General features: G+C 43.9%; 1 protein-coding gene across 1 annotated transcript in view; it reads left to right on the top strand.

Moving 5' to 3' along the window:
- The window catches only part of DHRS11 (dehydrogenase/reductase 11), a 35465-nt gene extending 13779 nt beyond the window's left edge, over window positions 1-21686 (top strand). Inside the window, exons 2-7 of the mRNA XM_081945499.1 lie at window positions 6398-6607; window positions 8641-8735; window positions 12227-12356; window positions 14831-14923; window positions 18348-18413; window positions 21257-21686. Of these exons, the coding sequence (XP_081801625.1) occupies window positions 6398-6607; window positions 8641-8735; window positions 12227-12356; window positions 14831-14923; window positions 18348-18413; window positions 21257-21298 (636 nt within the window). The 3' untranslated portion in view covers window positions 21299-21686. The remainder of the gene's footprint in view (window positions 1-6397; window positions 6608-8640; window positions 8736-12226; window positions 12357-14830; window positions 14924-18347; window positions 18414-21256) is intronic.

The following is a 21686-nucleotide window of genomic DNA, read 5'->3' as shown; positions in this document are numbered from 1 at the left end:
TTCTTCCTTCTCTTTCCCTTTTCCCTTTCTTCTCTATTCTTTCCTTTCTTCCTTCTCCATTCCTTTCCCTTGTTCTTCCTTCTCTACTGCTTCTCCTTCCTTTTTCCCTCCTCCCTTTTCATCCATTCTCCATTCTTTCCCCTTCATCTTTCAGTTGTATCCCTTCCTCCTCCTCTTCCTCCTCCTAAGCCTCCTCCTCCTCCTCCTAAGGGTTCAATATCAGAAGGTTGTGAGTTCGATACTAGGTAGAGGCAGATATAAGGTCTCCTGCTTGGGCAGGGGGTTGGACTAGATGACCTGCAAGGTCCCTTCCAACTCTGTTAATCTATTATTTCTGTTACTCCTCCACCTCTTCTTCTTCTTCCTTCTCTTCCTTCCCCTCCCCTTTACCCTTCTCCTCTTCTTCCTCTCCTTCTCTTTCCCTCCTCCACTTCTCCTTCCTCCTCCTCCTTTTACCTATCCTTCCTCCTCCTCCCTCCTTCTTCTCTTCCCCTTACCTTCTCTTGCATTTCCTTTTCCTTCCCCCCCCCCCCCCGCCTGTCACTCAGGAGAACAATAATTTCCCCTCTGGATTTGCAAATAACAACTGGTACCATTTTGCGACTGGCATTGAAGTGTTAAGTGGTTATGTGTGTTGCTGTTAATTTAACCAGGCTGTTAAGGAGAAATTGTCAACATTAAGTCATTTATTAATAATCTCTCCTGCTGGGTGGTAAGATTCTCCATAGGTTGCCAAGGGGGCCCAGGGAATTCCTAGCAGAAAGGGGTTTCTTTTCCATGCGTGGCGCGCATGGATCTGTGCATGGATATGCGAGAGCCATTTTCATTTTGGACCATGTGATGCAAGATTTGGGAGCCCAACTAGATTCATGGAGATTCAGACGAAGGTTCGTAATGTGGCCAAGTTCTCTAACTGTCCTGGGGCTCAATCGTGCTAGGTTTATACAACGTCCTACCTCACAGTGTTGTTGTGAAGGGGAAAGGAAGTCACCTGAGAGCAGCATGCATTCTGCTGTGAAGCCCCTTGAAGGAAAACAGTTGGAAATCAAGATGTGTTTCAGTGTTATCAATGGGGCAAGGAAAGGGTGCTTCTCAACATCTGGGATTAAAGGTATACTTTACCTGAAGCTGGAAGTTCTATCGAGAGGGAACATAGCTTGTGATTTTGCAAGATATGCAAAGTAGTTACGATTGCTCTGACCAAGGCTTCCCAAGAGCAGGAAGCAGAAAACCCCTTTTTATTAATTTACTGTGAATTCTGCTCATTCACATCCAGCAAAGACTTTTAAGGGAGGATTTACAGTCACAGACCTTATCTGGCTTGGAGAGCTGCCAGGCCGATATCTGCAAAACTTGGCAAGGAGTCTCGGAGAGTCGTGAACCAATTAAGCAAACTAATTGTCTCCTGCAAACTCCACTCCCCTTTCTCTCCTCTTTTATTCCCTATGGGAGGAGCCATTTACCGTCCACCTGTGGCCTTACTCCCAAGTCGACACCTGTTCTTTAGCTGTTCCCTTCGTCTGGCAACTCTGCGCAGGCGCACACTGGGAATAGGCTCCAGCTGTTCTTCTGCCTCACTGATGTCTGACTCTGAAGACTGAGAACTGCTGGATGGCCCTGGCCCCTTTCTGCTTCTGACACAGAGCCCTCATCAGAGCCTTCCCCAGACTCCAGGACTGGTCCATCTTCCTCCCCAACCTCCTCACTGTTCGAATCTGCTCACACACACACACACACACACACACACACACCAGGAGAGGCATTTAAATTATGGCACATTTATGACCCATGGACTCCAACTCCCAGAATTCCTGAGCCAGCCATGCTGATAAGACGGAAGTACAACTCCCAATCTCCCATTTTCTAGCCTAGTCCCAAAAGTGCTTTTTCTTTTTTTAAAAAAAAATATTTTTTTTATTTTTGAATAAATACAAACAGACAAAACACAACAAACACCACAAAAGTATCTTCCATTACAAATTGTAGAAAGTGTGTCAATTGGTTACAAAGAGCTTTAGTGCATCCCTTCCACAGTCATCACCTACAATTCATATCAAGTTATATATTTTAAATAAAATATATTTATATATATATTACTATCATCATACCTCGATCTTCAAATGACTACAGTTGTTTTTACGTCCTTTTATATAAAATATTCCAAAATTTAAAGCAAAACCAGATGATGACCAGAGACTTTGCAGGTGTCTCTGGGACCACAGGATCTCCCCCTACCTTTCACCGTCTCTTTGGGACGGTTTAGGTCCGGATTGGACCGTCCAGATGATCCGAATTCAACAGCTATCCGTCGTGTCACCGTGATGTGAAGCTCCGCCCTCCAAGTAGCTTCTTCCATTCCCTACCATCCTGTCAGAGCTGAAGAACCTTCGTGGATGAGAAGCTAAATGTCTTCAAAAGAAAAAAAAACAAGGAAGTCTAGTTGCCTCCTGAAAAAACACTTTTGGGACAAAGTCATTACATACCTCGTAAGTTGAGGTATTATGTGGCCAGAATTGATGGTTTAATGTTTGTTTGCAGATGTTGTTAAGCAAAGAGTTCTTAAGCAAATGCTACGTTCATTAAGGAAATGCATTTTACCCAAATGGGTGTTTTCTTTTGGCACAAATGGGTTTTGTGTGGTCTCCTTATTTTTGAAAAGTATTTTAACAATTTGTAAACTGCTCAGAGTCTCTTGGAGTCAGATGGTATTTACAGTTAATAAATTATTATGTTTAATATTGCATAGTGCCTCAGCCGACAAACAAGCCAATGCAGTCCTAGGCTGCATAAGCAGAGGGATAGAATCAACATCACATGAAGTGCTTATACCACTTTAATGCCTTTGTAAGGCCACACAATTTAAAAAAAGATGTGGAGGCTCTAGAAAGAGTGCACAGAAGAGCAACAAAGAGGATTATGGGCCTGGAGGTTAAAACATGTAAAGAACAGTTGCTGGAATTGGGAATGCAGCTTTTCATGTCTAGTTTAATGAAAAGAAGGACTAGGGGAGACATGACAGCAGTGTTGCAATATCTCTGGGGTTGCCACAAAGAAGAGGGAGCCAAGCTATTCTCCAAGGCACCTGTGGGCAGGACAAGAAGCAATGGGTGGAAACTAATCGAGGAGAGAAGCAACCTGGAAATAAGGAGAATTTTCCTTACAGTGATAACCAGTGGAACGATTTGCCTCCAGAAGTTGTGGGTGATCAATGGAGGTTTTTGAGAAGAGATTGGACAGCCATTTGTCTGAAATGGTATAGCCGTGATGGCGAACTTGCTGGTATGCCATATTTGCTGGTATGCCAGCTGTCAGCTCTGGCATGCATGTGCGCCGGCCAATTGATTTTTCACCTTCCCAGAGGGCCGGGAGAGGCCATTTTCACCCTCCCCAGGCTTCAGGAAAGTCTCTGAAGGCTGGGAAGGGTGAAAAACGGCCCCAACAGCCCAACCTGAAGAACGAACTTCCAGTTGGGCCATTGGGGCCGTTTTTTCGCCCTCCCCAGCTTTCAGAGGCTTCCATGAAGGCTGGGGAGGGTGAAAATGGCCTCCCCTGGCCCTTCAGAGGCCCTCCAGAAGCCGGAAATGGATCATTTCTGAACTTCCGGTTGGCCCATTGGATCTGTTTTTCTCCCTCCCCAGCCTCCCTGAAGCTGGGCCAACCGGAAGTTTAGAAATGATCCATTTCCGGCTTCTGGAGGGCCTCCGGGGAGCCAGGGTAGGCCATTTTCGCCCTCCCCAGCCTTCAGGGAAGCCTCTGGAGCCTGGGGAGGAATTGTGTGCATATGCGCAGTGGGGTGGGCACGTGCATGGGCAGGAGGGTGAGGAGGATTTAATTGGTGTTGGTGCACCCGAGCAATTTTGGCATGCCGTAAGAAAAATGTTCACCCTCACTGTGATATAACATCTCCTGCTTGACCAATTCTCTTATTCTGTTCTGTTCCTCCTCATTCTTTCTATGATCACACGTATCCATTCCATTAAGCCCAAAGAAAGTGTTGAATCGTGTAGGATCTCCTGCCATGGGCAGGGGGTTGGACTAGAAGACCTCCAAGGTCCCTTCCAACCCTATTATTCTATGTTCTATATGCAAACTGTACCCAGATTTTGGCATTTCTCCATCTACCTTGTTCACATCTTCAGCCTCACTGTATTTTCAACAAACTCACAGCATTTATAACTTCTTTTCCTTGTTTGTTTTTCTTTGGACAGTTTCTTTCAGTTCTATTTTTTTTAATACCACAGTCAGTCCCCTATAAAGTCTAAAATGCTCCTTTCGGCATTCCTTCGCCTGAATTTCATCTCAAATAATTTCATCGTTTTTATTTTTCCCTCCCTACAGTTCACCGGAGACAGGCCTCAACCTTGTAATTCCTCCCCCCACAACAATTTTAGGATGGATATAGTTAGGATGTTTAAATCAGAAATCCGATCACACTTCTTCTGGCTAACAACTTCTAGAAAAAGGCATAATATGCATAGAATTGGTGAGGGTAGTGAAGGTGCTGACTTAGAAACCAGGAGACAGTGAGTTCTAGTCACGCCTTAGGCATGGAAGCCAGCTGGGTGACTTTGGGTCAATCACCAGAAGACTGTGAGTTCTAGTCATGCCTTAGCCATGAAAGCCAACTTGCAGAAGACTGTGAATTCTAGTCCCATCCTTAGGGTATGAAAGCCAGCTGAGCCAATCACCAGGAGACAGTGAGTTCTAGTCCCGCCTTAGCCATGAAAGCCAACTTGCAGGAGACTGTGAGTTCTAGTCCCAACCTTAGGGCATGAAAGCCAGCTGGGCCAATCACCAGGAGACAGTGAGTTCTAGTCCCACCTTAGCCATGAAAGCGAGCTGAGTGACTTTGGGCCAGTCATTCTCTCTCTCTCTCTCTCTCTCTCTCTCAGCCCAACCTACCTCACAAGGTTGTTGTGGTGGAAACAAAAGGAGAAGGAAAGTGTGTTGGATATGTTCGTCAGCCTGGGCAATTTATAACAAGAATAAAAAATAAAATAAAAACTTAAAACCTAGGCTCTCTTAAGGGGAAAATAGCAATTGCATTGGTTCCTGGAAGTTATAGTTTTGTGCTTTCTGTCTTCTTGGCTTTATCCTAAATTTGGTGTTGAGTCATCTTAAAGCATCTGGTGTAGATTTAATCCTGATACTCACACACTTCCGTACGGATCCATCACCACCTCCAAAGTATCTATCCCAAACAGATTTCCCCGTAACCACAGCTTCATCCCTGTCTCCACTTTGGAATTCTTGTTTTCATGGAATGTGAAAAGTATATCTAAAATACCAATGAATTCCAGTTATTCCCTCTTGGTGCTCTGTTTTTCGTAGCTTTCCAGACTTGGACAATGAAGCGGTTGGGGAAGAACCTGGGCCAGTTCTGGAGCCTGGGGAAGGCTCAGTGTTGAGATAGAGCAGAGATAGAGCCACCTTGCATTTCCCAGAGTCAGAGATGAGTGAGGAGGAGGAACAGCTGGGGCTTGTTCCAGGTGCGTGTATGCACAGAGCAGATAGGAGAGGTGAACAACGGAGGACAATGAGCTGGCTCGGGAAGCAAAACATACGTGGACGGTGACTGGCCCCTCCCAGGCTGGGGCATAAATAGGAGGAAAGGCTAATGGTTTGGTTGTTGCAGAGAACCGTTGGCATTTCTGGAAAGTTTGCTCCTTGTGTGTTTCCTGCGACAAAAACTGCCTTGCCAGACCTTTGTCTATTTATTTGTTTGAAGTGACTTAATTTGCAGCCGGGGAGGTCACAGCCTTGCATTTATCATAACGAGCTGATAAGGACTATTGCTTTAGTTAACTCTTTGCAGGGCTCTTGCCTGGATTTTCTGTCGGTGAATGCAGTTAATTCCCTTTCTTTCTTTCTTTCTTTCTTTCTTTCTTTCTTTCTTTCTTTCTTTCTTTCTTTCTTTCTTTCCTTCCTTCCTTCCTTCCTTCCTTCCTTCCTTCCTTCCTTCCTTCCTTCCTTCCTTCCTTCCTTCTCCTCTCTCTGTGTATGTTAACTCTGGAACGCCTGGAGCAATTTCAACCGAAATTGGTACACAGGTGACTTACTCTCTGGAGAAAAATACTGTGGGGGTAAGATACCCCTAAACCCCCTCGATGTGTGTGTTCTGTTAAGATACAGCCTGTTGTGCCTTAACGCGGCTTCTATTGTACTGCCGTAAAATGGCTTCTACTGTGCAGCGCAGTGGAGTTGCCATGGTAACGGCTTCACAGTACTCCACAGGAGGGCTCCCTCTGGTAAGGGGGAAAATCCAACATTAGAAATTACATCTGGTCCGGACATTCCCCCCTTATAAATAAATACTCGGCCAACACCGGGTTATCAGCTAGCGTGTAAATAAAGAGGGATTTTTCAGAACACTTGTCTTTTCCTGTTCCCCTTTCAGAAGTTGGCAGCCGAGTGCGAGAGTGCAGGGTATCCGGGCGTCCTCATCCCATATAAGTGCGACCTCTCGGTGGAAGAGGAGATTCTGTCCATGTTCTCCGCCATCAAGACTCTCCATCAAGGCGTTGATGTCTGCATCAACAATGCTGGCTTAGCGCGGCCAGAACCTCTGCTCTCTGGCAAGACCGAGGGCTGGAGAACCATGATAGACGTGAGTAGTGGGGAAAAGGAATCTCCAGGGAACCTTCTTGACCCATCCACGGATGGCCCATTGCTGCCAAAATGGTCAGCGGGCCAAGAAACGTAACATTCCTCCACATGAGCTGATGTGCTCCTTGACCTCTTCTGCAGTCAAATTCATATTTGCATGTGACTCTGTAGTTTTGGATTTCACAGCTCACCCAAGTGATTGACAGTGCCAACGTCATTGATTTATTTCCTGCTCCTTCTTCTGTTCTATCTCAACCACCATCTCCTCTTCCACGTCTTTTCTCTTCTTTCTCTTCCTCCTCACTCTTCTGTCCCTTTTCCTTCTGTTCTGCCTTGACCACCACCTTCTTCCATGTCGTTTCTTCTTTCTCTTCCTCCTCCCTATGTTTCTTCTGCTGCTCTACCCCAACTACCTCTTCCTCTTTTTCCATATAATTTTTCTCTTCTTTCTCATTGTTCTTCTCCTCCCTCTTCACCTTCTCTTTCTCCTTCTCCTCCTCCCTCTCCTCCATCTCAAACTCCTCCTTGTACTTTCTCCTCCTTTGTCTTTTCCTCCATTTCAACCTCAAACGTGTGCTTTCTCATCCTCTTTCTTCTCCATCTCAACCTCCTTCTTGTGCTTTCCCCTCCTTCTTCTTATTGTCCATCTCAACCTCCTTCTTGTGTCTTCTCCTTCCCTTTCTTCTCTATCTCAAACTCAATCTCCTTCTTGCGCCTTCTCCTCCTCTTCCTCCTCTTCCTCCTTCTCCTCCTTCCCCTTCTGTATTTCAACCTCAACCTCCTTCTTGTGTCTTCTCCTTCCCTTTCTTCTCTATCTCAATCTCAACCTCCTTCTTGCACCTTCTTCTTCTCCTTCTCCTTCCCTTCTCTATCTCAACCTCCTTCTTGCACCTTCTCCTCCTTCTCCTTCTTTCCCTTCTCTATCTCAACTTCCTCCTTGCGTCTTCCCCTTCCCTTTCTTCTCTATGTCAACCTCCTTCTTGCACCTTCTCCTTCTCCTCCTTCTCTTCCTCCTTCTCTTCTCTATCGCAACCTCCTTCTTGCGCCTTCTCCTTTTCCTTTCCCTTCTCTATCTCAACCTCAACCTCCTCCTTGCGTCTTCTCCTTCCCTTTCTTCTCTATGTCAACCTCCTTCTTGCACCTTCTCCTTCTCCTCCTTCTCCTTTCCCTTCTCTATCTCAACCTCAACCTCCTTCTTGCGCCTTCTCCTTCTCCTCCTTCTCTTCCTCCTTCTGCTTCTCCTTCTCCTTCCCCTTCTCTATCTCAACCTCAACCACCTCCTTGAGTCTTCTCCTTCCCTTTCTTCTCTATCTCAACCTCAACCTTGTGCTTCTTTTTCTTCCTCCTCCTCCTCCTCCTTCTCAACCTCCTTGTGCTTCTCCTCCTCCTCCTCCCTGGAAGGAGGCCGTAGTAAAGCTGTGTTTGTTCATTTGAGCTTTGGTGTATTGTTCAAATTATTTATCTCAGAGATCAGTGACCTGTTCTCGTGTTTCCTCGTTTGAGCAATGGCATAAGCATCCAACTACCCCTCCCCCAACCCCAGCATCTCAGAACATCACCAGGTTGCACGACATTTTGACCTTTAAAAAATAATAATCCTGCAGGGTTTTTGCATTTGTTGTTATTATTTTTTGCACCCACTTCTTTTGAGCATCCAGAATCTTGTTAGATTAGTTCTTCTCCCATATTTTTGCCCATTTATTTAAACATGACCTTTAATTGTTATCAGATAAAACCCAACCTTTTATAACAGTCATTAGCCAGCAGAAAGCGCAAACACAATTATGGACCTAAGATGAAAAGAAAAGTGACAAAATAATGGAAAGCAGATCAGCATAAGAAACTCATTTTCATTAAAAGAAAATTTGATGGGAACCGTATATCCAGGACATCTCAGTAGAGGCCCACAGGGGCTGTTGCGGGCAGCATGAAAAATTAGGTACAGGGATAGGAATTGCGAATTTATTTAAATTCAAAGCCCCTGGTTGATTTTGTTTCCCCCCAGCCTCCTTCTCTTCCTTCTTCTTCTTCCAGGTCAATATCTTAGCAGTCACCATCTGTACGCGGGAGGCTTATCAATCCATGAAGGAAAGAAACATTGACGATGGCCACATCATCAACATTAACAGGTGGGGAAGTCGCACCAGTGAACATTTATTTAGAATGGAATGGAATAGAATTACAGAGTTGGAAGGGACCTTGGAGATCTTCTAGTCCAACCCCCTGCTTAGGCAGGAAGCCCTACACCACTTCAGACAAATGTCTATCCAGCATCTTCTTAAAGACTTCCAATGTTGAAGCATTCTCAACTTCTGGAGGCAACTTCTGTTCCACTGATTAATTGTTCTCACTGTCAGGAAATTTCTCCTCATTTCTAAGTTGCTTCTCTCCTTGATTAGTTTCCACCCATTGCTTCTTGTCCTGCCTTTGGGTGCATTGGAGAATAGTTTGACTCCCTCTTCTTTGTGGCAACCCCTGAGATATCGGAAGACTGCTATCACGTCTCCCCTAGTCCTTCTTTTCATTAAGCTAGACATACCCAGTTCCTGCAACTGTTCCTCATATGTTTTAGCCTCCAGTCCCCTAATCATATTTGTTGCTCTTCTCTGCACTCTTTCTAGAGTCTCCACATCTTTTCTACATCGTGGCGACCAAAACTGAATGTAGTATTTATTTATTTATTCACTTACTTATTTACTATTTATTATTATTTTATTTATTGAATTTATATTGCCGCCTATTTGCCCATGGCGACTTACAGAATATAAAACCTCATTTAAAACAATGAAACTAATACAGAGAATCAAATCAATTCATATAATAAAATATAATAAAATTTACTAATTTATTTATTTATTTATTTTCCACCTTTATTGTTTTGATAAATAGCTCAAAGTGGCTAACTCCTCCTGTTTTCGGCACAAGAACCCAACAAGATGGGTTGAGCTGAGAGAGAAAGAGAGCAACTGGCGCAGAGTCATCCATTTGGCTTTCAGGCCTAAGGCGGGTCTAGAACTCTCAGCCTCCTAGTGATTGGCCCAAAGTCACCCAGCTGTTTTTAGTGCCTAAAGTGGAACTAGAACTCTCAGCCTCCTAGTGATTGGCCCAAAGTCACCCAGCTGTTTTTAGTGCCTAAAGTGGAACTAGAACTCTCAGCCTCCTAGTGATTGGCCCAAAGTCACCCAGCTGTTTTTAGTGCCTAAAGTGGAACTAGAACTCTCAGCCTCCTAGTGATTGGCCCAAAGTCACCCATCTGTTTTTAGTGCCTAAAGTGGAACTAGAACTCTCAGCCTCCTAGTGATTGGCCCAAAGTCACCCAGCTGTTTTTAGTGCCTAAAATGGAACTAGAACTCTCAGTCTCCTAGTGATTGGCCCAAAGTCACCCAGCTGTTTTTAGTGCCTAAAGTGGAACTAGAACTCTCAGCCTCCTAGTGATTGGCCCAAAGTCACCCAGCTGTTTTTAGTGCCTAAAGCGGAACTAGAACTCTCAGCCTCCTAGTGATTGGCCCAAAGTCACCCAGCTGTTTTTAGTGCCTAAAGTGGAACTAGAACTCTCAGCCTCCTAGTGATTGGCCCAAAGTCACCCAGCTGTTTTTAGTGCCTAAAGTGGAACTAGAACTCTCAGCCTCCTAGTGATTGGCCCAAAGTCACCCATCTGTTTTTAGTGCCTAAAGCGGAACTAGAACTCTCAGCCTCCTAGTGATTGGCCCAAAGTCACCCATCTGTTTTTAGTGCCTAAAGTGGAACTAGAACTCTCAGCCTCCTAGTGATTGGCCCAAAGTCACCCAGCTGTTTTTAGTGCCTAAAGCGGAACTAGAACTCTCAGCCTCCTAGTGATTGGCCCAAAGTCACCCATCTGTTTTTAGTGCCTAAAGTGGAACTAGAACTCTCAGCCTCCTAGTGATTGGCCCAAAGTCACCCATCTGTTTTAGTGCCTAAAGTGGAACTAGAACTCTCAGCCTCCTAGTGATTGGCCCAAAGTCACCCATCTGTTTTTAGTGCCTAAAGCGGAACTAGAACTCTCAGCCTCCTAGTGATTGGCCCAAAGTCACCCAGCTGTTTTTAGTGCCTAAAGCGGAACTAGAACTCTCAGCCTCCTAGTGATTGGCCCAAAGTCACCCATCTGTTTTTAGTGCCTAAAGCGGAACTAGAACTCTCAGCCTCCTAGTGATTGGCCCAAAGTCACCCAGCTGTTTTTAGTGCCTAAAGCGGAACTAGAACTCTCAGTCTCCTAGTGATTGGCCCAAAGTCACCCATCTGTTTTAGTGCCCAAAGTGGAAATAGAGCTCTCAGTCTCTATCCATATCCATCCCATCTCATCCATGTCTGTCTGTCCGTCCATCCATCCATCCATCCATCCATCCATCCATCTATCTATCTATCTATCTATCTATCTATCTATGTCTCTGTCCGTCTGTCTATCAATATCCATCCCATCCATACCTATCTATCTATCTCTCTGTGTTGCCGTCTGTCTATCCTTTCTTCCACAAAGAAGAGGGAGTCAAACTATTCTCCAAGGCACCTGAGGGTAGAACAAGAAGCAATGGGTGGAAACTAATCAAGGAGAGAAGCAGCTTAGAACTGAGGAGAGACTTCCTGACAGTTAGAACAATTAATCAATGGAACAGAAGTTGCCTCCAGAAGTTGTGAATGCCCCAACACTGGAAGTCTTTAAGAAGATGTTGGATAGCCATCTGTCTGAAACGGTATAGGGTTTCCTGCCTAGGCAGGGGGTTGGACTAGAAGACCTCCAAGGTCCCTTCCAACTCTGCTAGTGTATTGTATTATTGTATTATATTGTATTGTATTGTATCCCATCCATATCTATCCATCCATCTATCTATCTATCTATCTATCTATCTATCTATCTATCTATCTATCTATCTATCTATCATCTATCTATCATCTATCTATCTATCTATCTATCTATCTATCTATCTATCTATCTATCATCTATCTATCATCTATCTATCTATCTATCATCTATCTATCATCTATCTATCTATCTATCATCTATCTATCATCTATCTATCTATCTATCATCTATCATCTATCTATCTATCTATCTATCTATCTATCTATCTATCTATCTATCTATCTATCTATCATCTATCTATCATCTATCTATCTATCTATCTATCTATCTATCTATCTATCATCTATCTATCTATCTATCTATCTATCATCTATCTATCTATCATCTATCTATCTATCTATCTATCTATCTATCTATCTATCTATCTATCTATCTATCTATCTATGTCTCTGTCTGTACCCATGTCCATCCCATCCATACCTATCTATCTGTCGGTCTCTCTATCTGTTTGTCTGTCTATCTATCTATATCCATCCCACCTCCTCCCCATCCCATTCCATCCCTATCTGTTTTTGTATACATGCAGTGTGAGTGTCTGTGTACATATATATTTCACTTAACAACTGCAGCAATTCGCTTAACAACTGTGACAAAATAAGGTCATAAAATGGGGCACAAACTCCCTTGTTTAGCCACAGAAACCGTGGGCTCAATTGTGGTCATAAGTCGAGGACTACCTATATTGAATATTTCCCCCTTCTTTTGCTTTTCATTCCTTTTCCCCCCACGTCGTGTGTCCAGCATGAGTGGTCACAGGGTCGTCCCGGAGTCGGTTGTACACTTTTACAGTGCCACAAAATACGCCGTCACGGCTTTAACCGAAGGGCTTCGGCAGGAACTAAGAGAAGCCAAGACACACATACGAGCCACGGTGAGTAACTCTGATTGGACTCTTTGGCTTGTCTGAAGTCCTGGGTTCAATTCCTGCCATGCTTTGTGAGTTGGAATATCCACATCAGCAGACCAGGTTTATGGACATTCATGATGCTAGTCTTCTTTGTTTGCGCTGTGTGCATAGAGCACTGTTGGCAAATTTCCGGTCAGGCTGTGTCCAGCGACAGTCTACAGTAGCGTTTCTCAACCATGACCACTTTTAATATGGGTGGACTTCAACTCCCAGAATTCCCCAGCTGGCTGGCTAGGGAATTCTGGGAGTTGAAGTCCACCCATCTTAAAGTGGCCATGAATGAGAAACGCTGAGCTACAACTTCCATCACTCCAAGTAAGTGAACCCCCTCCTATTTTATTTATAACTCTATTTATTCCATTTATTTATACATGGTCCCGTGAATATTTGGACATCAACTGGACATCATCAAAGTGGACTAGTGATTATAAGCATGGCCAGATGATTGATGTAAACCTTTCAGAACTGATTAAGATGTAGAAGAGAAGAGGAGAGAATATGGAATATAATATAATAGAATAGAATGGAATAGAATGTGGAGTGGAGTGGAATAGAATAGAATAGAATATGGAATAGAATGGAATGTAGTAGAGTAGAGTAGCAATTGAAATGGAATGGAATAGACTAGAATAGCAATGCATGGAATAGAATGGAATGGAATATAGAATAGACTAGAATAGCAATGCATGGAATAGGATGGAATGGAATGGAATATAGAATAGCAATGAATAGAATAGAATAGAATAGAATAGAATAGAATAGAATAGAGAGGGATGGGATAGGGTACACGATACAATACGATAGAGTAGAGTAGAATAGAATAGAATAGAATATGGAATGGAATGGAATGTAGTAGAGTAGCAATTGAAATGGAATGGAATAGACTAGAATAGCAATGCATAGAATAGAATGGAATGGAATGGAATATAGAATAGACTAGAATAGCAATGCATGGAATAGGATGGAATGGAATATAGAATAGCAATGAATAGAATAGAATAGAATAGAATAGAATAGAATAGAGAGGGATGGGATGGGATGGGATAGGGTACAATACGATACAATACAATACAATACGATAGAGTAGAGTAGAATAGAATAGAATAGAATATGGAATGGAATGGAATGGAGTAGACTAGAGTAGCAATTGGAATGGAATGGAATGGAATAGAATAGAATAGAATAAGAGTTGGAAGGGACCTTGGAGGTCTTCTAGTCCAACCCCCTGCTTAAGCAAGAAACCTTGAATTTATTTTTAACATCTGATTGGAGTTACTTAGATGTCCATGGAGATCTTCAGTGATCCTGGTCATGGTTGTCCCAAAGATGCTTTTCCAAAAGACATCTGAACTTTTCTTGGTTTTTTTTCCCCCCTCCGCGAAAATGTTCCGCTTCCCATCCAAGAAACTTTTTGGATGAGAAGCAAAACGTTTTCGAATGGAAAAAAAGTCCAGCTGCCTTTTGGGAAAGCACCTTTGGGATTTATTTTAGATGTTTTATACCTGTGATGTCTGCCACATCTGGGCCCCTTGCCTTTTATCCCCAGAGCTAGGGTGGGGCTTCGCTAGCAGTGGTGGATCTTCCATCCCAAGGATCAGCCCACGGATTTCCACTGCTCTCCTCTCCTCTCCCTTCTGTGCATCCATGCATCAGGCACTGGACCCAGCTGTTCCTCCTCTTCCTCATCAGCCACCTCCAGACCTGGGGGCTGTTGACTCTCCATCTGAGGGCTGACGGACGGCCCAGGCTCCACCTCTCTCTCTTTCTGACAGCTCCCTGACTCCCACGCCTCCTCCTGCTCCTCCTCTGATTCAGCTGGTGGAGGGGCTGGTGGCTGACAGGCCACAACATACCGTATTTCCCGGAGTATAAGACGCACCCGTTTCCCTCAAAAAAGAGGCTGAAAATCTGGGTGCGTCTTATACACTGAACACAGCATTTTTGGCCTCCCGCCCCTTCACCAAAATGGCCGTGCAGAGCTTTTAGGAGGCTTTTAGAGAGCTCCTGGGGGCTGGGGAAGGCAGAAATGAGTAAAAAAGGGACAGTTATTGATCAATTTTATCCCCCCCCCCAGCCCCTAGGAGCACTCTATAAGCTTCCTAAAGGTTATCCATGCCCTTTTTTTTTGCAAAAAATGTGCCATTTTTTGCTTGTTTTTGCCCCCCCCCAGGAGCACTCTGCAAGCTCCCTAAAGGCTATTCATGCCTTTGGGGGGGGGGAAACGGGCCCGTTTTTGTGAAAAACGGGTCGTTTGGGGGCAGTTTGCAGAGTGCAAAAACTTTTTAAAAAATTTCCTCTTTCAAAACCTTGCTGCATCTTATACTCCGGTGCATCTTATACTCCGAAAAATATGGTTTATATTATACATATATATATATGTACAATAGGATTCTGATTTTGGGTTTTTCCTGTTTTATTCCTGTTTTTTCTTTCTTTAGTGTATTTCTCCAGGTCTGGTCGAGACCGGATTTGCTTTTAAACTGCACGCCAACAATCCGGAACAAGCTGCGGCCACATATGAGAGTATTAGGGTAAGAAAAAAAAAAACCGAACAGCTACAGAGGGGTGATGTTAGTTAACAGAAATGTACGATTGTTTGTATTTGTATTTTAGGATAAGCACGCTCAACATCTGGGCAGGGCACCCCAAAATTGGAGGGATTCTGGGGGTGGCAGGAAAAACATCCCTACAATTCAATCTAAATTTATACAAAATTCATTGGGTTTATATAATTATAGGCAGTCCTTGACTTACAACCATTGGTTTAGTAACTGTTCAAAGTTATAACAGTACTGTAGAGCGACTTAGGGCTGGTCCTCGCCCTTATGACGGTCACAGCATCTCTCTCTATTTCTCTATAGAAATAGAGAGATAAAAATGGCTGCAGAGGCGGCTTTTAAAGGCTGAAGATTGATGGGGTTTTTAAACCAGGTGTAACTCTTTCTTTGTAAGGTCTAAGCATGATGGCTGGGGAATTGTGGGAGTTGAAGTCCCCAAGTTTTAAAGTTGAGAGGTTTAAAGGTTGAGAAACACTAAGCTACAGAACCCAGGTGAGATGGTCACCCAGTTTGAAGACCTCAAGGGAAAGAAAAGCCGCCGTTTCATAAGGCACCCTGGTTGACTGCTTTCCATTCCTCCAAAGATTTAGCTGGCATATGCAGATAAGAGATTGGTTTTATAAATGGGTTAGCCAAGACTTAACTTCAAGCTAATCTGCCAAGAAATCCTTAATCTGAGTAGACCTTTGCACTTCCTGCCCACTCCTTCCTTTTCAGCAACTTCTGTTCTTAGCAAGAGCAACCTCTTCATTCATCAGTAATTTCAGGAGAGGAAAAAAAAACACCCTTCAGTTTTACTGTTATTGAATTGGGTAGATGCAAAAGGGGAAATCAATTAATTTTGCAACCCATTTTATAAGCCTTTATAAATTTAGTATTTTTGTCCTCTCCTTTTTTGGTGAGCGGCTTCTGGCAGATATGTACATGTTTTTGTTTCACGTGTGCAAGTGTGTCACACACTTGGGGTTGTGTTTGTTTACTTTATTTCTGTTCTACCTATCACAATATCTTGGGAGGGTAAAGTTATTACAAAATAGATTTGCAAATAAAATACGCCCTCTCAATCCACATTAAAACAACTAAATGCAGGAAACCGTTAAAAAAAAATCACCAAATATTATTTTCAGAAAGTTTTTTAAAAAAAACCTTTGGAAAAACATAGTTTTAATGCCTTTAATAACGTTGAGTGGCTTGCAAAGCTACTCTGTCTCGGAATGAATGCTGAGCATTATTGCTAACTTGGCTAAGCTACCGAGATCTTTGGACTATTTTGGCAAACCGAGATGAATCCTGAGTAATGTGGGGTGAGAATTGTGAGCCTTTCTAGACTTCTTGACGCCACCTTCTATCCCTCTAGTCCTGGATAGAAAACTGATTGTGCTTCCACATTCCTGAACTCTGGGGCATCTTAAGGTAATTTTGGACTCTGAACGGTGAGGTCACACTGGAAGAGTGAGTGGGAAGGTAGATGGTACAGTGCAATGTTACACAAGGTGGATAATTTTAAGCTACGTGGACTTTGACTCCTAGAATCCCCCAGCCAGTGTGCTTAAAGTTGAGTGAACTATAACTCCCAGAATCCACCTGCCAGTGTGCATAAAGTTGAGTGAACATCGACTCCCAGAATCCACCTGCCAGTGTGCTTAAAGTTAAGTGAACTATAACTCCCAGAATCCACCTGCCAGTGTGCATAAAGTTGAGTGAACTTCGACTCCCAGAATCCACCTGCCAGTGTGCTTAAAGTTGAGTGAACTATAACTCCCAGAATCCACCTGCCAGTGTGCATAAAGTTGAGTGAACTATAACTCCCAGAATCCCCCAGCCTGCATGTTTATGGAGATTCTCAGTCATCCAGGTCATGGATGTCCCAAAGGTGCTTTTTCAGGAGGCAACTGCACTTTTCTTGTTTCCATTTGAAGACATTTCGCTTCTCATCCAAGAAGCTTCTTCAGTTCTGACTTGATGGTGGGGAATGGAAGGATTGATTTCTATCAATTTTCTAAGTAACATTGGCGCCAGGGAATTGTTCTAGCTCTGTAGGACCGCTTGGGCCCATCAAAAAGCAGAAGCTGCCTAGAAGTTCTTGATGGACAAGCTAGAAATGAGTGTCAACTTTTCAGAAATGCAGTGACTTCTGAAATCTTGGCTTGGCAATAGAGGAGGATGCTGGAGAAGGGCTGGCTGAGGCAGGGGTGTCGAACACAAGGCCCAAGGGCCAGATCCGGCCCAGAACAAAACAAAAGGATAAATTTTCCCCTTTTGCATTTGAGCATGCAAGAAGGTAGTGGTGAAATCTAATTTTTTTGCCCACCAGTTCTGTGGGCGTGGCTTGGTGGGGGGTCATGTGACTGGGTGGGCATGGCCAACCTTTTTCACTTTTTAAAGCATTTTTTTCCTGCCGGTTCGGGCGAATAGGCAGGGGAAAAAATGCTTTAAAAAGTGTGGGGGGGGGGAGCTTCCAACGATCACGCAGCTCACAGCTGAGTTGTGCGATCCTCGGAAGCTTTTTTTTTACTACTATTTTGTCGAACCAGAAACAATCGTCCCTACCGGTTCAGCTGAACCAGGCCGAACGGGGAGGATTTCACCCCTGCAAGAAGGGACAGGAAAGGAGAAAGAGGGAAGAGAAAGAAAAAGAAGGGAAGAGAGCAAGGAAGGAAAGAGGGGAAGGAAGAAGAAAGGAGAATGAAGAGTGAAGAAAAAAGAAGGAAAGATTATAATGAGAGTGAGAGAGGATCTGAGGGAAGTCCTGCCTTAGCACTTGGCCACCACAGGTCCCCCCCCCGACACAAGTGACGTCGAGTTGGCTACACCGCCGGCCACCCCCACTCCCCCGAGGTCAAACACAACCCTTAAGGAAATCAAGTTTGACACCCCTGGGCTGTGGCAACCTTTACAAAATCTGCTGGAAGTTGCTTCCTATTCCATGATCCTTTACGCATAAATATTTACTCCTACACCGGAAGAGGCTCGACAACCATTTGTCTGGAATGCTATAAGGCCGTCATAGCGAACTTATGGCACGAGTGCCACATGGAGCCATATTTGCCGGCAAAGCAGCCCTCAGCTCTGTTGCGCCAGCCAGATTATTTTCAGCCTTCCGGCGGGCTGGACCATTTCCATCCTCCCCAAACTTCAGGAAAGTCTCCGGAGCCTGGGGAGGGTGAAAAACAGGGCCAAAGGACAAACTGGACATGCATGTGTGGGGGAAGGCCATGGGCACATGCGCAGGTGGGGGGTCACGCATGCAATAGCATGCGCATGCACAGTTTGGGCACACCTTTAGAAAAAATGTTAGCCATCACCTGGTATAGGGTGGTTGGACTAGAAGACCTCCAAGGCCTCTTCCAATTCCGATATTCTGTTATTGCATTCTGTTTCTGTTTTGTTTCCTTAGTGTCTAAAAGCTGAAGATATGGCCAATGCTGTCATATATGTTCTCAGCGCCCCACCTCATGTACAGGTAAGGACTGTGGGGTTTCTGAATATTTCTTTGTAAATGGGTGGGATGGGAGAAGGTTATTTCCATGATGGTCCCTGGAGAAGTCATCCCCACACATCACCCCAAGTGCTGCAAAAATTATTCTGACTTTATGGAACCACTAACTCAAGGATGCTATGGCATCACTAGTGCAATGACATCATTCTTTTCTTAAAAGTTTTTATTTTTATTTTTAGACAAACAAAACATAGAACATAAAACCCTCTTCAATTACATACAGCATGTTGATTGGTTACAAGGCTTTTGTGCATCCTTTCCATAGTCTTCACTTTCAATTATATATATATATATGATGTACAATGATAATAATGTGTATGTGTGTGTGTGTATATATTGTGTCACAACCCCTGGTATGCCCAAATATGGGAGCATACTGCTTCCCTTTTCTGTCTTTCGGCTCACCCTAGGAGCCATCCAGGCAGAAAGCCATTTTTTTTATGTTGCCTTTGTTACATTTGTGTTGCATTTGTGCTGATGAATAAATAAAGGGAGACTAGTATAGATCTATTTCAAGCTATTTACGGTAGCTCTCATCAGCTAGCCATACCGTTACTGGGAATCGAACCTGGGCTGTATTACATATGGCTAGCTGATGAGAGCTAAATAGCTTGAAATAGATCTATACTAATCTCCCTTTATTTATTTATCAGCACAAATGCAACACAAATGTAACAAATGTTTTGTCTGAAATGGTATAGGGTTTCCTGCCTAGGCAGGGGGTTGGGCTAGAAGACCTCCAAGGTCCCTTCCAACTCTGCTATTGTATTGTATTGTATTGTATAAAGGCAACATAAAAATGGCTTTCTGCCTGTATACACACACACACACACACAATCATTGTATATCATAGCTGCTGTTAACACAATGACATCATTCATTGTGCATAATGTTGGTGTACTTTTGTCAGGTTTCTATGACTACAGACAGGGGAGTTGAAGTCCACAAGTCTTAAAAGTTTTAAGCCGAATTTGGAGACCCCTGCAGGCTTAATGAGTGCTGGACTCCTTTGTTAAAGAACCCTAAAAAAGAGATCCCAGAAGTGACCACCACTTCTGTGGGATCCTTGAAATCTGTTGCAGGTAGTCCTCGACTTACAACAGTTCATTTAGTGACCAAAGTGACAACGGCGATGAAAAAAGTGACCTGAGATCAATGTTCACACTAATGACACTTGCAGCATCCCCATGGTCACGTGATTACATTCAGATGCCCCACAACTACGACGGTTCCAGTATCTTGGAATCCCACGATCCCCTTTTGCGAGCGGATGGGGAAAACTGGACTCGCTTAACAAGCGTGTGACTAATTTAAGAATGGCAGTGATTCGCTTAACGAATGCGGAGGGAGAAGTCGTAAAAATGGGGGGGGGGGTGGTGTTAAAACTCCCTTAACACATTTCCTCACTCAGCAACGTCAATTTTGGGCCCCATTGTGGTCTGTCGTAAAAAATATCCCAATAAAGAAGAACACAGAACAAACCACAAGCAATACATCTTACTTTGAAATTCACAGGTTTTATTTCATGAGCAATTTGGAACATGAATAGCCAACATGGCAATGCAATTTGCACAACAAAACTTACATGATTAAACCATTGCAATGGGGCCCAATGATGGGTAGCAGGTTCTACAAGGACTGATATTGGGGAAAGGGCAGCATTCCCTTCTCAAGCCACATTTCTTAGACCTTTTTTTTTTACTGAGATGCGCATTCCATAGTTTCACTTCCTTGTTCTTTCTTAGTGACCGTCACTCTCTGCAAACCCCCGTGTACATTTGAAACTCTTAAACATTCGTTACTTTCAGTTCCTCATTTCCCACCGTCTCATTCTTCCTGCTATAATTATACCCATAGAAGTACATACCATATTTTTCGGAGTATAAGACGCACCCTTTTCCCCCCCTAAAAGAAGGTGAAAATTTGGGTGCGTCTTATACACCGAATGTAGCGCCTACACTCTTTGGCCTCTGCCTCCCAGAAATTTACCTCCTTGCAGCAAATGGAGAAAATGGGGCTGGCGGAGGCGGCAATAGGCCAATCCCTGCAGCCTGAAACAGCTGATGATCGGGAGGCCCCTGCTGAAATTGAAAGTAAACCTTGCTGTTGGCTGCAAGAAGGCAAATTGCTGGGAGGCAGAGGCAGATTTTTTCCCCCTTCTAATCAGGCTATACTGAAACAGGCTGTTTGCCGCTGGCTGCAAGGCGGTAAGTCAGTAACTATAAATGTCTATAGAATGCTCAAATTATTAGACTTATTTTTTTAAAGACTGCTTTATTATTGTTCTAGACAACTTAAGAAAACGAAGAAGCTTTTTAAAATAAATGCTTGATCTGAAGAGGCCCAGTGCTGTTGTATCTTCTTTTAAAGAAGCAGAGAGTAACTACACTTCCAGGGAGCCACATTAATTTTAACAGCATCTGTACAAGTATAGCCTGAAATGTAGCACCACAAACAGTGTATATTGCCTGTACTGTTTGCTGTTTTTTGCTGTTTGCTGCAAGGAGGCAAATTGCTGGGAGGCAGAGGCAGATTTTTTCCCCCCTTGTTTTCCTCCCCAAAATACGGTACTTTGCAGAAAATGCAGCATACAAATCAGCACATGAGAAATATGTCTGGTACATTTTGCAATTATGTTAGTTTACAATTTTGGTTCAGTGAGGCCTGCAAGCTCACTCCTAGGCCTTATGCCCCACAACTTTCCAATGGATATAAGTCTCTTCTCACAGGTCGTAAGTTGAGGACTACCTGCATTCCACTCATTTTCACTCAGTTGCCGTGACCAAACTCCCTTTGTGTCCTTCCAGATCGGCGATATTCAGATGAGACCCACCGAACAAATGTCCTAGCCGAGGAGGAAGAGGATGGGACGACCTTTTTCCAAACAGGGTTTTTCTTCAGATGACCAATGACTTTCTAAGGGCTTCATGAGGGCGGCCTGACCCGCAGCCTCTTCGCCCTTCTTGCTCTCCCCAGCTCAGCTGACCTCAGTGGAAACGGACAGGAAAATCTTCTCACCATAATTCCTCCACGTATCTCTTGGTTCTTTCCGTCATGATTAATTTGTAAACAACCGTTCCCAGCATACGACACCACCCGGATTCTGATTTTTTTGGGGGGAAAGGAACCGTCAGTAGATCCCGACGGCGAGCGTTTCACCAGCCGATTCCTTCAGCTTTCCTTTGAGACTTGCAACCCATGTACCGTTTTCTGGAAATGCATTGAAACCGAAACGCT

Source organism: Natrix helvetica, assembly GCF_964273705.1.
Source record: "Natrix helvetica genome assembly, chromosome: 2".
Classification (NCBI taxonomy): domain Eukaryota; kingdom Metazoa; phylum Chordata; class Lepidosauria; order Squamata; family Natricidae; genus Natrix; species Natrix helvetica.
Note: the sequence above shows the minus strand (reverse complement) of the source record. Positions and strands in the feature narration are given on the sequence as shown.